At 36.4% G+C, this 15,622-nt stretch overlaps 1 protein-coding gene and 1 long non-coding RNA gene across 6 annotated transcripts in view; both read left to right on the top strand.

Annotated features, from left to right (window-relative positions):
• Positions 1 to 2,468, top strand: part of dpr14 (defective proboscis extension response 14) — a 75,824-nt gene extending 73,356 nt beyond the window's left edge. For all 5 annotated transcript variants that reach the window (XM_017618677.1, XM_017618676.1, XM_017618675.1 and 2 more), the window contains 2 exons: positions 2,012 to 2,148; positions 2,212 to 2,468. In XM_017618677.1, the coding sequence (XP_017474166.1) occupies positions 2,012 to 2,148; positions 2,212 to 2,315 (241 nt within the window). In that variant the 3' untranslated portion in view covers positions 2,316 to 2,468. The remainder of the gene's footprint in view (positions 1 to 2,011; positions 2,149 to 2,211) is intronic.
• A 10,680-nt stretch (positions 2,469 to 13,148) lies between these two features.
• On the top strand, positions 13,149 to 14,700 carry LOC108364827 (uncharacterized). Its single transcript, XR_001847829.1, has 2 exons — positions 13,149 to 13,263; positions 14,273 to 14,700. It is a non-coding gene; the product is annotated as an uncharacterized LOC108364827 (long non-coding RNA).
• The last annotated feature ends 922 nt before the right edge of the window (positions 14,701 to 15,622 follow it).

The following is a 15,622-nucleotide window of genomic DNA, read 5'->3' as shown; positions in this document are numbered from 1 at the left end:
TAATATAACGCTCATAGTCAATAAAAAATAAACTAAGTTTACAAAAAAACGAATCCAATGGATAGCTCCTATGAGGGTTATATACACAGGACACAAGTATTTTAGATAAACCATCCGATACTTCAGCAACGACAAACTCTGTGTCCAAGTTTTCCGATTTTGTCAACACACGAATCTTCAAATTAGCTCTACAGTATATCGCTGTACCTCCGCCTCTCTTATGCTTTCGATCATCCGCACTATATTGAAGTTAGTGATACCATAAAAGAAGTCCGTTATGTCAGGATTGAACCACGTCTCTGTCACACAGATAACATCAACAGATGAATCACCAAACACGTCCCTAACGTAATCTAACTTTTCGGATGTCACGCTCCGAGCATTAAAATGGACTATGTTAAAACCTCTGTACCGGATGCGCAAAGTATTAATCAGTAATTTATGGTTTTTTAATATGGTACGAAACCATCATAACACTTTAAAAACGGGACAGCTGCATGTAAGTGTCGGGTGAGGAGAAGGGCAATAGCAACACATTAGAAATTTGGTGGCAGACAAGCAAGAACTACATAGTACTCAGATACATACGTTGAGAGGAAAAATAAGCTGAGAAGGATCCAACAGAGGCAGTAGAGAATTAAAACTTAGAACTAAAAAAGACGGAAGCATTAGGCAATAGTTAAAAAAACACAAATATCTAAATAAATAAATCATATTTTAAGTAAATAATTAGACCTTATTTCTTAGCGCTGAGAAAAGCATCAACGTCTCTTTTGTTGAACACGACTTTTGCCTCTTCGTGGTGTTTTAGCCTAATATAAACTTTCCCCCGAATAGGGAAAGCAGACGATAGGAGCATACATCATAACCTCCCGCGCAGATCTCGTCAAGCTCTCATGTACATAGATCTGTACATAGCCAGGCAGCCCGAGGTCCGAGAGTATTAATGACCTCTTATTTTTTTTGCAAAACCCAGCAATCGATTTGAAGAGCTGACTGCGGTCAAATGCAGTGACAAGCTTTACCAAAACAGGTGTATTATTGTTTTTGCGCTGGCCAGCTTTAGCCGAACGTATGCGGAATACGTCACATAAAATTGGGAGTGGGTGCTCAACAGCAGTGCAGAGTTTTCCAAAAACTTCCCTCAAGTTTTCACTACTTTCTGGAGGGATACCATTAATTATAACATCCGTAGCCACTGCATTATTTTCCAACTCGCTTAGTTCACTACGAACAGCGAACAACTCATTGCGAAGAGAGACTATATCGGCGCAAGAGTTCTCAACCGCCGACACCCTACTGTCCATTGCCGCTATTGACAACTTCATATTAAATATTTCAGCATTAAAGTCGCTTATCCTCTGCATTACTATTTCCTCTGACTCTTTCACTATAACAGAGAGCTCTGTAATAATTGCATCTCTTTGCATACCCATATTTGCTTCGAGTTTTTCAATCAGCGACAACGACGGTGTATTTTGTGCTTGTAAAGGTGTGTGCTGGTTCCTCGTAAGATCTTTTCTTACTGAGCGAGTTTCAAGTGGCATTATGAATTTAAATGTCTAACGGACTTTTACGTTTAGATTCGAATTCGATATTTAGCTTCTTATTATTTAGTGGAAGGACGTGCTGCTATTAAGCGCTAGAAATTCTACTAGTACAACATTTTTTACNTTTCATATAACGGTAAATTTCAGAAATGTCCGAAATTTCAATATTTCGAAATTTAAGGACGCTAATTTACTTAAAATTTATACACCCCGGCTTATCATGTAGCGGTAGCTTTCGGAAAGGTGGAAAACGTATATTTAATACTTGCGCCGGGTATTTAATGTTCGGCTCCGCCCGAACTTAGACTTTCTTACTTGTTTGAATTAAATTTGGTGGTGGCTTTTCTAAAAAAGCTTAAAAATCTTATAGTATTTGTACGTTACTTATTTATTTAAATGTTGTTATCGTGTATATCCAAAAGCGAAATGATAGAAACAAATTTTATCTTTTCTTCTGTTAGTGTTAAGACTGATATGCTGCCGGGAAGAGCATTAAGCCGCCTCTATATAGCAAATGCTAATCGACAAGATACTGGCAACTATACCTGCATGCTTGGCAACGATATATCTGGTACCGTTATGGTCCACGTCCTAAATGGTATGTAAATTTGATATACATGTAATGTTTTTACATCTAAATGCTATAGAATTACGTTTTTAGGTGAAGAACCAGCCGCCATGCAACATGCATCTGGGGCTAACATCTGTTCTCGAGTTTCGGTTGTGGTTGCTGCATATCTCGCGTCAAAAATATGTTCACGATGACAACACTAACATGAAATACATTTACTACTGAACTAACACCAACACCACTTGTCCAAAACATTTTTCATGTCTACTCGTACTTAATAATGGGTTGTTTTAGTATATAAATAAAATTAGGTGAATATGTATGTATGTATATAAGTGCCGTGTATAAGTGCGCCGTGGCAAAGTGTAATAGTAAAAACAAAAGGAAAGCGTGCGATATAAGTTTTTTTTTCGTTTCCTACGGACGAAAATCTGGCGGAAAAGTGGAAGCAGTTCTGCCGGCGGGGAGATGCATTAAACACCTAATCGAGCTATGTGTGCATGAAGCACTTCACTAGTGAAGATATTGAAAATAATATTTTTAGTGCTGGTATGAGGTAATACACCAGTGGTTAAGGTCGCCAGGCGCTAATTCAAGCGGCATCTTACCGCGCTGTTACGTACCTAATACAAAACAGTGGCCAAATTATTATGAATTTAAAAGTTCAGCTATAAGTTATGTTTTAGTTACATAGAATATTTGTTTCCAAAGAAGCCACACTCATGCATCCTCTCGGAAATGGTACAAAGTCATCAAATAAATTGCTATGGAGTAAATACACGATTGAGAGAATACAAAGGTTGCGCCGATCTCGGACCGCTATTCCTCTCTTAACGAATTTGACAGAATCGTTGTTTGCATGACGTCACACTTGTGCAACTTGTTTACGTTTTCCTTGCAACATTTTTTCTTCTTCTTCCATTCTTGCTCACGTTTTGGCATTTCTCTCTCGCAATTGCACCAGTGTGACGTCACACAAAAGTTATTCTCAAAAATCCTCTGATCGGCGCAATCTTGTATTATATCATTCTTGCATTCAACATTCATAAGTAGTACAAACTTACACACAATGTACATTGTATGTATAGAAATAAAATCATTAAGTTTTTGTTAAATTTCAATCGCAGACCCCCTTCACTTGAAGAGGTGGTAAGGTAAATTTTCTTACGTGATATGGCAACATGTACTCGTAGATACTGCTGATAAACCACGGGGCTTAAATTTCCTATTTGTATCATAGTAAATATCATAGGATGGCACATACAATTCTGGTTATTAACCCTTAAAACATTTTATCTATGAAATGACCAACGTGGGAAGCGCAACTAGCTTTTTAAAAAAAAAAATAATATGTTTTTTTACGTTCGTCCACTTTTTAACTATTAGTTCAAAGGTCCGATTTTGTAAGTTATTTTTTAAACTTTGCTTTTTATTTTTATTTTTTTGTTATTTATGGCCTTTTTTACAATTATATTAACAGTTTTATTGAGCTTGAGGCCGTTTTATATAAAAAATGTTGTGGAAATGTAACAATAATTTACTAATGTAGAAGTTATAGCTGCTATTTCGGAGATCATCACATCTCCTCATCAGACTTCTTTAGCTGCGGTAACTGGCATATGAACCAGCGACCTCGGATTACAAAGCCAGTGGTCTGGTTAGTTGGTTGGTTTAAGTGGCGAGTTTCACAGCTCTAATTAACACTTATGCATTAGGGTTGTCAGAGGTACCCCATTGGGGGGACATACCCCATTTTGACTTTTTATTCCCCATTGCTACGAAAACCTTTATAAATTGCGCTTCTTATATGAAAAAACCGCGGATTAAAACTTGCACTTTTTTACTAAATTTTCATGGGCCATGCATATCCAAGAATTCACATTTAAAAGCTCAAAATTTTTAATGAAGTTTTTTTATTTTTTTCCAGTTTGTATTAAGTTTGCAAGTTTGAATTATTTTTTTTTGGATTTGGCTAAAGCATGAGAAATAGTTTTATAAAAAATAACAAAAAAATTAACTTGAAAAACATTGTAAATATTTAAAATAAAATCACCCTGCTCTCAGTTTTGATCGCCAGTGTTACTTGGTTTTGTTCAAATGATATTGAATTTTTACTGCCTAACCAGGTGCGGCTGTGGTATGTAGCAAGTTAAAAGTTAAAATTTTCTAAATGCTCTAAACTGCCCACAATATGTAGCCGTGGTTATGGTGTATTATTTCCGATGTAGCTGATGTAGCTAGCGGAAAAGGTTGTGGCTGTGGTACTACATTCTGTTTAGCCAGTTATTTATGAACTGTTTTGTTGTTCCATAAGCGAATAAATTAATTTTTTGTTGAATACATTTACTTTTATTTGTCCCCCGAAAAATACCCCTTTTTCTGTCTCGGTTGTACCACACGTCCCCAATTTGTTCTTATCTGTACCTCTTTCGGCATTTTAGGTCTGGCAACCGTATTAAACATGCCGTTTTAAAACCACTACTCGCTATTTAACCTGAAAAGAAAACACGAAAAAACCAGCAGAAGTCGGTTATTTCTCTAAATTGCAGCATGTGGAGTTCAAGAACTTAAGTAGTTACAATGAGTTAATATCACTTATTCTGTTAAACCGCAGTATCAGTATTTGTCTAGAAGCCTGATTCTCGTCCTAAATACATAGCACTGGGCTGCGACAAGAGATTTTGTGTTTCAGTCTTAGTCTTGCAGCGTGGATTCCCATGGCCCAGTACCCTGTGTAAACGGCACTTAGTCGAGATAAATCTCTCCTGTTGAGTTTGATGCGAAATTCAGTGCGTTTAGCNGGGGACATACCCCATTTTGACTTTTTATTCCCCATTGCTACGAAAACCTTTATAAATTGCGCTTCTTATATGAAAAAACCGCGGATTAAAACTTGCACTTTTTTACTAAATTTTCATGGGCCATGCATATCCAAGAATTCACATTTAAAAGCTCAAAATTTTTAATGAAGTTTTTTTATTTTTTTCCAGTTTGTATTAAGTTTGCAAGTTTGAATTATTTTTTTTTGGATTTGGCTAAAGCATGAGAAATAGTTTTATAAAAAATAACAAAAAAATTAACTTGAAAAACATTGTAAATATTTAAAATAAAATCACCCTGCTCTCAGTTTTGATCGCCACTGTTACTTGGTTTTGTTCAAATGATATTGAATTTTTACTGCCTAACCAGGTGCGGCTGTGGTATGTAGCAAGTTAAAAGTTAAAATTTTCTAAATGCTCTAAACTGCCCACAATATGTAGCCGTGGTTATGGTGTATTATTTCCGATGTAGCTGATGTAGCTAGCGGAAAAGGTTGTGGCTGTGGTACTACATTCTGTTTAGCCAGTTATTTATGAACTGTTTTGTTGTTCCATAAGCGAATAAATTAATTTTTTGTTGAATACATTTACTTTTATTTGTCCCCCGAAAAATACCCCTTTTTCTGTCTCGGTTGTACCACACGTCCCCAATTTGTTCTTATCTGTACCTCTTTCGGCATTTTAGGTCTGGCAACCGTATTAAACATGCCGTTTTAAAACCACTACTCGCTATTTAACCTGAAAAGAAAACACGAAAAAACCAGCAGAAGTCGGTTATTTCTCTAAATTGCAGCATGTGGAGTTCAAGAACTTAAGTAGTTACAATGAGTTAATATCACTTATTCTGTTAAACCGCAGTATCAGTATTTGTCTAGAAGCCTGATTCTCGTCCTAAATACATAGCACTGGGCTGCGACAAGAGATTTTGTGTTTCAGTCTTAGTCTTGCAGCGTGGATTCCCATGGCCCAGTACCCTGTGTAAACGGCATTTAGTCGAGATAAATCTCTCCTGTTGAGTTTGATGCGAAATTCAGTGCGTTTAGCCCAGAGGTTCCCAAACTTTTTTTCTCGTAGACCCCTTTCAAAAATTTACAGGTTTCGGTGGACTCCCTGCTGATACATTTCTAAATATTCCCAAAGCTCGTAAAAAATGAAATGTGAAAATTAGATCTAACAATGTGAATTTGCATCGCGGGTGAATTCAAAAACTAAAAAATATTTTCTTGTGTTCTATTTATAAAAATAATGTGATTACACACTTGTAGGTTTTAAAAAATAGAGCTCGTAAATACATCAAAATACTCTCTCGCTCGGAGGAGTTATATTTTTTAAGAGCACTGCGGGCGCTAGCGTTATTTACATTATCTTCACCATAAACTCATCAAATGTTCGGCTCACTCATGACTTTGCGCGTGGAGTATATGTAAAATAGTTTATTTGTATTAATGGCATCATTTTTATTTTTATCGCTCCGAGTTTTAAAGTGAGGCGAAAAATATTTATCACATTTTTAAAACACAAAACTTAAAACATCAAAACGGCTAAGCTTTTTACGCCAAACTTTTAATTCAGAAATTGACAATAGAGAAAAGAATGATTGTAAAAAAATCGATGACAAATAACCAAGCAAGCAAGAAGCACAAAAAGTGTTCCATCGTCTCATCTTCTTCAAGGCAAGATGGGCAAATAGACTTATCATTTACGCCTATCACAGTCAGGTGTTTGTGCCACGTGAAGTGACCAGTCAGCAGTCCAGCAAGTTTTCTGCAGTGTCGTCTGCTCAGTGAGAGCAAAAAAATAGATAGACCTTGTGAGATTGAAGGCAACATGAGTTTTGCCCACCTGCATCCCCTCAATGCCTCTCAGTCTTTGATGAGCGGAGTATTCACCCAGTTTCTGATGGTGGCTTCGATTGCCGAAGGTGGGAGTGCTAAAACTGGTTGCGGACAGAGGAGTGCCTGGTCTGAGCCAACTCTGGCCAAATGATCAGATGTCTCATAATCAGGTACTCCTGAGTGACCTGGCACCCAGAGTAAAACAACGTCGTTATGTTCACCATCATATTTTAGTCGAGACTTGCATTGCCGAACTAGTTTGGAAATACTTAAATAGAGGGCTGTCCAATGCCTTAAGTGCAGCTTGGTTGTCACTGCAATCACGTAAACTCCTTCCTCTCCACCTATGTTCCACCACGTAGTCCATGGCTTTGAGTATTGCAATTACCTCAGCCTGGAAGACCGAAGCATATTCCCCTACAGAAAAGTGAAGGTTATCTCCATTAACTTCGAAAAAGACCTCAGATCATGACCCAGAGTCAGTTTTGGAGCCATCAGTGAAGATTGGACAATGTGTGAGTCTGGTCTCAGCGATGGAATCAAACCAGCATTCAGTCTCAGTGAACTCAACATTATAGAATCTCTTCAAAAGGATAATAGTGGCGTACTATCCTGTAGCATTGAAGAGACACAAGTGCTTAAATCTCTGCTGCCAGCAATTTTCGCCGCGCCCCACTCATTGTCATACCAGCATCCGGTTCTTTTTAGTATGCAGGTGGCCTTTAAGGCTTCCCCACGTATGAAAACACAAGGTGACGGTAAGTGCAGCAGTGCGTCAAGAGCACTGTACACCACTCAAACCAATTAAAGTTAAATAAAGAGGCTATCAAGCAACCATTTTGGTTCTTTACATCGAAACCAGATAAAATTTCGTGGGCCCCCATTTACAACTCATGGACCCCCATATTTTTTTCACGTCCCCGTGGACCCCCATATTTTTTTCACTTCACCGTGGACCCCTGGGGGTCCACCTGGACCACTTGTGAATCACTGGTTTAGCCAGTGATCTACTCACTGAGCAAATCTCACCACGTAAACTGTTGATGCTTTTTTTTCCTCTTTTTCATATGCCAGCGCAACTACAATCAAATGAAATGTTTTCTGGTGTTATGGGGGTAGTTCTTTTTTGTTGATTTTTATTAGAAAAAACTTAAGAATTTAAACTATTTATTCATTACAAATCGTTGTCGACATGACCGTCCCTAATCCTGGTACAAATTCATATTAATTTCCCTAAATCACTTTTCACGACGCTTGTTCTAAGGCGCTGCATCATTTATTCAGCCGCGTCAAGTATATCAAATAAAACACCTCTTTGAGGTAAAATTTTCGAGTGACGAAAGCTGAACTAGAAACACAAAATTTATGATATCAATTTCGTGACGAAAATTATACGCATTTTTACCTTCTTACCTTCCTTTTATTAGCTCGGGATGTAACTATGTAATATTGATGCGCCTAAAAGATGCAGCGATTTCTATTCTCAAGTTACATACCTGATGACAATACGAATGGCAATTATAATAGGGAGGTTTAAGTTTTTTTAACTATATTTTTATTTAACTGCCTTGGAAACGTAGGCAAAATCTTTTTTATTCATACGAAAAGTTCTGTTTTTTGTTTTGTGTTTCTAGCAGTAGAAGGATTTTCACAACGTTCCGAATAAATAAAAAAAGATTTTCCGTACGTTTCAAAGGCAGTTAAAAAATGCGTATAATTTTCGTCACGAATTTGATATCATAAATTTTGTGTTTCTAGTTCAGCATTCGTGACTCGAAAATTTTACCTCAATGATCTAAATGTTATTTTTTTCTTAAATAAATTGCTAAAAATATTATCTAAATCTAAATTATGTATTCAAATCGATGTGTCCATTGAAACATATAATTTTTCGAATGCGGAATAAAGCGAAAAAGAATGATCATCCTTAGTATTCGAAAAAATAAAAAAAAAATATGAGAAATGATAAAAACGTATCAACTTGGTACCCACTTTGGATACAATAAATCACTGTATTCGTCTGATTGTCTCGTAGTTTATTTTTGTTAAGATTTCTACTGGGTGTGGGGCGCTTTTTTAAGAATTTTTACTTCTATCACGTGTGCGGTGTTGCACTCGTGCTATTAAACTAATGCTTTTTTCTCAAGTAGTTTTGCTCAGTGGCAATTTATACATTTTATGTAAGTAGTAGCGGCAGATTGGGTGAACTAAATGCGTTCATACATACATATTTATGTACAACTATAGGTAATATAGTACGCGTCTTCCCTGGTAGGTTAAGTGCGGGTGATAAACCCATGTAGCATAGTTAAATACTGTGTACATACCTACAATTAAAATGGTGAAAAATATTACAATTTCGGCATGTGACTGGAAAAAAACTCTAAAATACACACAAATTGTGGTTTCCAAGACATGTACGAATTGATTAGCACAGCTGCATCCTTCAACTTGTCAACTCGCGGGAAATCTCCCGATTTGCAGAGAATTTCGGTTTAAGTGGCAATCGGGGAATGGGAAATTTTTCGGGGAACTGGGTATGATTTATATCTTAAAGTAACCAAATTAGACGAATATGTTAATTTTAAACCATTGGTCGCTATTTGGGGCGACTTTTTTCAATTTGAATTGCCATATCTCCACAACAAGAGTTTTCCCAGATATAAGCTATATACCAAATAAACGCTAAGGTTTTGGGCTAGACTTGCGGAAACTTAGAATAAAATCGACCGACCAGTTTTTGAGAAAATGCCCGAAATCTATATTTTCAGCAGCCCGATTTTTAGTTTTCAGGCGATAACGTTATGACATATTTAAATCTCATAAACACAAAAGATAGCGTTAGATAGCTTGTTTGAAGACCCTTCTACTGATGTCCGCATCAATGACATGGACTGAGTAGTGCGGCCTCAGTGGTAGTTTGAAAAATTGCCTTTTTTCGAATTTCAGGCAGCAGCCACGCCTACAAAGGCATAGGAATCAAAACATCCTGGAACAAAACGTTCTTAGTTCTTGTTGTACTATAATTCCTGAAAGTTTGAAAAAAATTAAATAAAGGTACGTACAGACGCCACATACATCTCGTAGTGGAGACACGAACCAAAACACATTTACTTCTATATCTTTCCAACTAGTAGCCGGAACTTAATATTTAAGGTATCGTTTTAAAGGTATTGGCCTATAGAATAACACTTAATATGTTGGGTGTACCCACATTTCCCCTTAAACCGGCAAAACCAAAAAAACGTTTTTTGTTTCCCAACACTTTAGCCTAATTTTTAAGAATCCGGTTAATTGTTTATGAAGATTGAATACATTTTCTGGACACACTCCTCAAGACCTTTCCAACGATATATCAAACATGTCGATTGGACGTGTGGATAAAAACTTCCAAATCTCGTGTATACAGGGTGTCCCAGAAGTAACCTGCCAAACTTGAGGTGAAGGCAGGTGGGGTGGTGAGCTCCCTGATAAGCAAAAATTTTTCCGGTAAAAGTGTCACCGTTTTTGAAATATTAAAATTTATTTGAATTAAAGAAAAATCGTGCCTTTTCATGTATTTTCTTTAACTGCATCTACAAACAAGGCTATACTTTGTAAATTTTTCATGTAAAATACTTCCAGATAGTTGCTTCTCCATATTCAAATGCCGTGTAGTAAAAATATATTAAGGAACCATTATAAAATTAGGACTATTTTGGGATTTTTAACTTTCTGATATTTTGTTCCCCAACTTTGACTATCTCTGGTGAAAAAAATGTACTGAGCTATATCTTTACATTACATAAAAAAATTGCTCATTTAATAGATATTTCAGAAATGTGCCACTCTTACTATTTCGAATAGAAAAAAAAAGTTATAGCCGCTTTTGTGGGTAAAGGACTGAGACACGCTAGAATGTATTTAATAGATTTAAATTTAAGTTGCTCTTATTACTGGCCAATGACATGCTAAATAGTGCAAAGGTACATTATTACTTGCTCCTGACACTATTTTGTGTTACTTAACGGGATTCGGACTAGAGTCAGTAACAAGGGCTATATCTATCAATATTTTTGTGAAGGATGGGTTCACGTGAAATAGAATATACATGAGTTGTTTGAAGAAAAATGTATTCATTTATTGATAAAATATGCTCAAATTGGCGACCTTCTACTCTAATACAAGCTCGGCACCTTTTAAAAAAATACTCTTTTAGAGATCCTAAACTCAATTGGGCTATCTCAGCAGCAGCTCCATTTATTTGTTCCCGAAAATGCTCTTCGTTTTGAATTATTTTTGAATAAATTTTGTCCTTAAGACAGCCCCAGTAGAAAAAGTCGAATGGATTCAGGTCTGGCGATCGAGCGGGCTACGTGATTGGCCCGTATCGTCCAATCCATCGGCGAGGATAAGTTTCGCCTAAATGAGCTCTTACTTCACGCCCGTAGTGAGCAGGGAATCCGCCATTTTGCTGCCATAGTCTTCGCCGCAGGTTTAAGGGTACATCTTCTAAAAGAGTTGGAAACCGTTCCTGAAGGAACTTTAAATAACTGTGGGAGTTGAGCGTTGGCGGCAGTTCCACAGGTCCCAATATCTGACAATTAAAAATACCGCACCATAAATTTATTTTGTGCTGGTACTGCGAACGATCTTATCTCATTTCGTGAGGATTGTCTATCTGCCAACTGTGAAGGTTATGTAAATTAAAATAACCATCACGTTTGCATGATGATTCATAGCTCCAAATTATTTTATTAAAAAAGTTGGGGTCTGAATCATGCATTCGCAACATTTCACGGCAAAATCTAACCTTCGACAGGTAATCTCTTTCTTGTAGAGCCTGAACACGTTGAATGTGGTAGGGATGTTATTTTAAAGCTTTGTGAACTGTAGTTTTTGGTATTCCAGTCCGTCTTTCCATCATTCTCACTGAAGTCGATGGACCTAGTTCCACTTCCTCTAACACAACTTCAACATCTACCGTTGCAGGACGTCCTGTCTCGCCGCTCCGCCTTCCAGATATGCGACCTTAAAAAAGTTAAAAATGATAGTTAAAAGAAGAATGGCTTCAAACAAGAAAGGTGTAAAAATTACTTACCTTCCGAAATTTCTCTATAGGTGCGGGGGAATACTTCACGACCCGGATGCCGACGATTTGGGTATCGCTCTGCATAGAGTCTTTGAGCAGCTCTGGCATTACAGCAAGCTTCACCGTAAATTAGGTGAATATCCGCATATTCATGCGACGTATACTGCGTGTTCTCTGTCATAGTATTAATAACACAATGTTCGAAGGGTCCAATTTCACAAAATCCACTTTCATTATTTCCGGTAAGTAACACAAAATAATGTCAGGAGCAAGTAATAAAGTACCTTTGTACTATTTTAGCATGTCATTGGTCGGTAACAAGACCAACTTCAATTTAAATCTATTAAATACATTCTAGCGTGTCTCAGTCCTTTACCCACAAAAGCGGCTATAACTGTTTTTTTTCTATTCGAAATAGTAAGAGTTGCACATTTCTGAAATATTTATTAAAAGAGCATTTTTCTATGTAATGTAAAGTTATATCTCAGTACACCTTTTTTCACCAGAGATAGTCAAAGTTGGGGAACAAAATATCAAAAAGTTAAAAATCCCAAAATAGTCCTAATTTTATAATGGTTCCTTAATATATTTTTACTACATTGCATTTGAATATGGAGAAGGAACTATCTGGAAGTATTTTACATAAAAAATTTATTAAGTATAGCCTTGTTTGTAGATGCAGTTAAAGAAAATACATGAAAAGGCACGAATTTTCTTTAATTCAAAAAAATTTTAATATTTCAAAAACGGTGACACTTTTACCTGAAAAATTTTTGCTTATCAGGGAGCTCACCACCCCACCCGCCTTCTCCTCAAGTTTGGCAGGTTACTTCTGGGACACCCTGTATATAAGCGAGTCATTTCAGCATGCTACTGTGGCTGCTATCGTCACTCGCGCGCACTGCCATGCGCTGTGATTTTGCTTTAACACATCCACATTATAGATCGGAGTCATCTCATTGTATACGAGGCGCTTCATTTGACTCAACACGTGAAAATCAACCGGCGTTAATTTAGGGATTCTCGCCGGCCATGGTATTGGTCCGCCTTTCCAATAAATTTATGGGGATAACTGTCGTCGATCCATGGGCGAACACTTCTCATGAATAAGCTGGGCAGCCATCATTTTCACCCCTATTGCGAGGGTCGACTGGCAGTAGAATAGAAATTTGTCGATTGAGTCGATTATCTTTTATTTTGCTATTGTGCAACTTGATCTATAAAAATGTGAACTATTGTGAATGGTTGACTGAATTGTAAACATCTGTTTGTCTGTTTACATTTGTTTCTTTATTGTTTCATTTACATCATTTTTGAAATAATTGCTTTTATTAAAAAATTTAACAAATGGATACTGTTGAGATATGGTTCAGTGATAAGGAAGATGATGTGAAAGCTATTAGATTAGTAGAGTACGGTGACCATCCGTCCTTTATTTTAAAGGACAGTCCTTTATTTTAACCCCCTGCCCTTTCTAATTTTTTTCAAAATAAAGGACGCCTTTTGTGCTTTATTTCTTAAACTGTCCTTTAAATTGGCTCTGCATTTTACAGAGGTACATTTTTTAACGCAGAATATGAAAAATAAAAATTTCCCTTATGATATATATTAAAAAAAACCTTCGCGAGTTTGTTTCGCACCCCACTTAAGGGTTTCTATTTAATCGGCAATCTTTGTACAATCTATAAAGCACAGGGAAAGTTGTGCCCAGGATCGTGTTGCACGCTGAGTTTCCAGTTCCACTGAAAGAGAACAATAAACCCCCTGCTTCACAGTGGTTCAAAACTGGCATTTAGTGTTCGTAACTCACTGGAGCCTTCATTTTTCACTTAATTTGTTTAATTTTTATTTTACAATATTTGCAAGAGACCAGTTGAGCCTGATTTCTGAATTTTTTATTTGATTATATTAAATTTTTCAGTGCAAAGTGCAGAAAAGGTAGCAATTTTTAAGAACATGTATTCTCCTGTTCCAGTTAATAAATGTTACATACCAAAAACTATTTGAAAACAATTGTATGGTTATCCCAAAACAAAAAAATACACAAACAAAATTGAAATGTTATAAAAAAATTTTCATCAAAATATTTTTTTTTTGTTTTTAATAAAAATTGGTTGATTATCAACATTAAATTCCAATTTTGAAGCACTGTGTGCTGGCTTCGTCGTGCAGTATGAATTATGGTAAACGCATTTTGGTAGCAAAGGATGGCGAAGTGCTTGACAAGGATTTGGCTCAATTTTTCGCTACAGCAGGGGAACTTGTACAATTAAATAATATAATTAACTGGCAAATATTTGATTTAAATTACTATTTGGATAAGGTACTTTTATCATACAAATTGTATGTACGTATTCCCAAATCATTTTGAATAAAATTTCCTTTATTTTACGTTGGTTAATATGGTCACCGTATAGTAGAGTTAGGTAAAGCAAGGAGGAAATTGCGAGATTCGTCGAATCCCTTGTAGTTGGAAGATGAAGTGTATGTACATACATATGTGAATTTCGTGAATAGTAGTTGCGTTCCGGATGCTCCACGATTTGCAGGTTTTACAGGATTTGCAGGAAAAGCTGTTTTCGCCATTAATAAACTTTTTGGAAGGTGGCCACCTGGAACAGCTTCCTGTAAATACCTGCAAATCGTGAAGCATCTAGAACGCAACTAGTTTAAGAAATTCGTTACGGTTTAGTTATTTGTATAATGATTTTGGGCTGTTGTGTCGAAACGCGTGACCCGATTGTAAAAATACGTGTAGTGAAAGGAGTAAACTTTAATTTAAAATAAAGATTTCAAATTTGCGAGCACATTAATAAATTATGGAGTTTTTTGTAAATCTTGATGTTGGTTCTGCTGCTATGGCTTCCCATCTGGGTTTTGCCCGAGTCTTGCCGCAAATCCAAGTCTTGATAGCCCTGCATAAGCTGGACCACCCGCCCAAGTAGCTTTTTATTGCTAACCACTTTTGATCTGCAATTCACACACATGTATACTAAATTTTTTTACAGCTTTCTATCCAAATAACTTACTTTTTATCCATTATTTATTTATTTATATCACCACAATTTTATTCACGCAAACTCTACCGACTCAGAAACAGCAGTAGAAGGATAACCGATTGAAAACTATTCACAGTCGCTAATTGAGCGACTGACTAATCGACACCATAGGACCGATAATCGATAATTGCTTAGTAGTCGTTTATCTACTTCTAGTCGACACTCGCAATAGGGGTGTTTGCCTTACGGCAAGAGGCACGCCTTCCATTAACTCGAGTAAATTGTTCCGTAAAAAATGTACGTGTTCAAGCACTCAGGCAAGAAGAATGGCCCAATAATGTAATTGGAAATTTTTCCTATCCACACATTGACGCTAAATTTTCTCTGTAGCCCTTTCGTTCTCCTTTTGTTAGGGTTGCCTTCGCCTTTAGGAGCACGATAGTCTGTTTTAGTAGTTAGTAATACCATCCATAGTGAAATTTTGGGGGAGGAACTTTCATAATGATGTACCTTATTTAATGGTTGTGTTAATAGGTAAACATAAACTTGATTTTTGCAATCCTTTCAAGTGATTTTTTTCTTTATACAGAGTTTAGAAAAATTTTTAATTTGGATTTTTATAAAAATTTTGGGTATGCAGTTCCTTAAAATTCTAATAAAACGGCTGTAAGTTTTACGTAGCTAAGAAATCGCGTTGATTTTTAATTTGTTTTTGTTTATTTTTGTACTTGTATTTGGAGCTTTTCGGCCGGTGTGTTGAAAATAAAAACTAAGTTT

This window comes from Rhagoletis zephyria, unplaced genomic scaffold (genome assembly GCF_001687245.7).
Source record: "Rhagoletis zephyria isolate East Lansing unplaced genomic scaffold, Rhagoletis_zephyria_1.1 Rzeph_scaffold_01682, whole genome shotgun sequence".
Taxonomy (NCBI): domain Eukaryota; kingdom Metazoa; phylum Arthropoda; class Insecta; order Diptera; family Tephritidae; genus Rhagoletis; species Rhagoletis zephyria.
The sequence above is the reverse complement of the archived record's forward strand: the minus strand, read 5'-3'. Positions and strand labels throughout refer to the sequence as shown.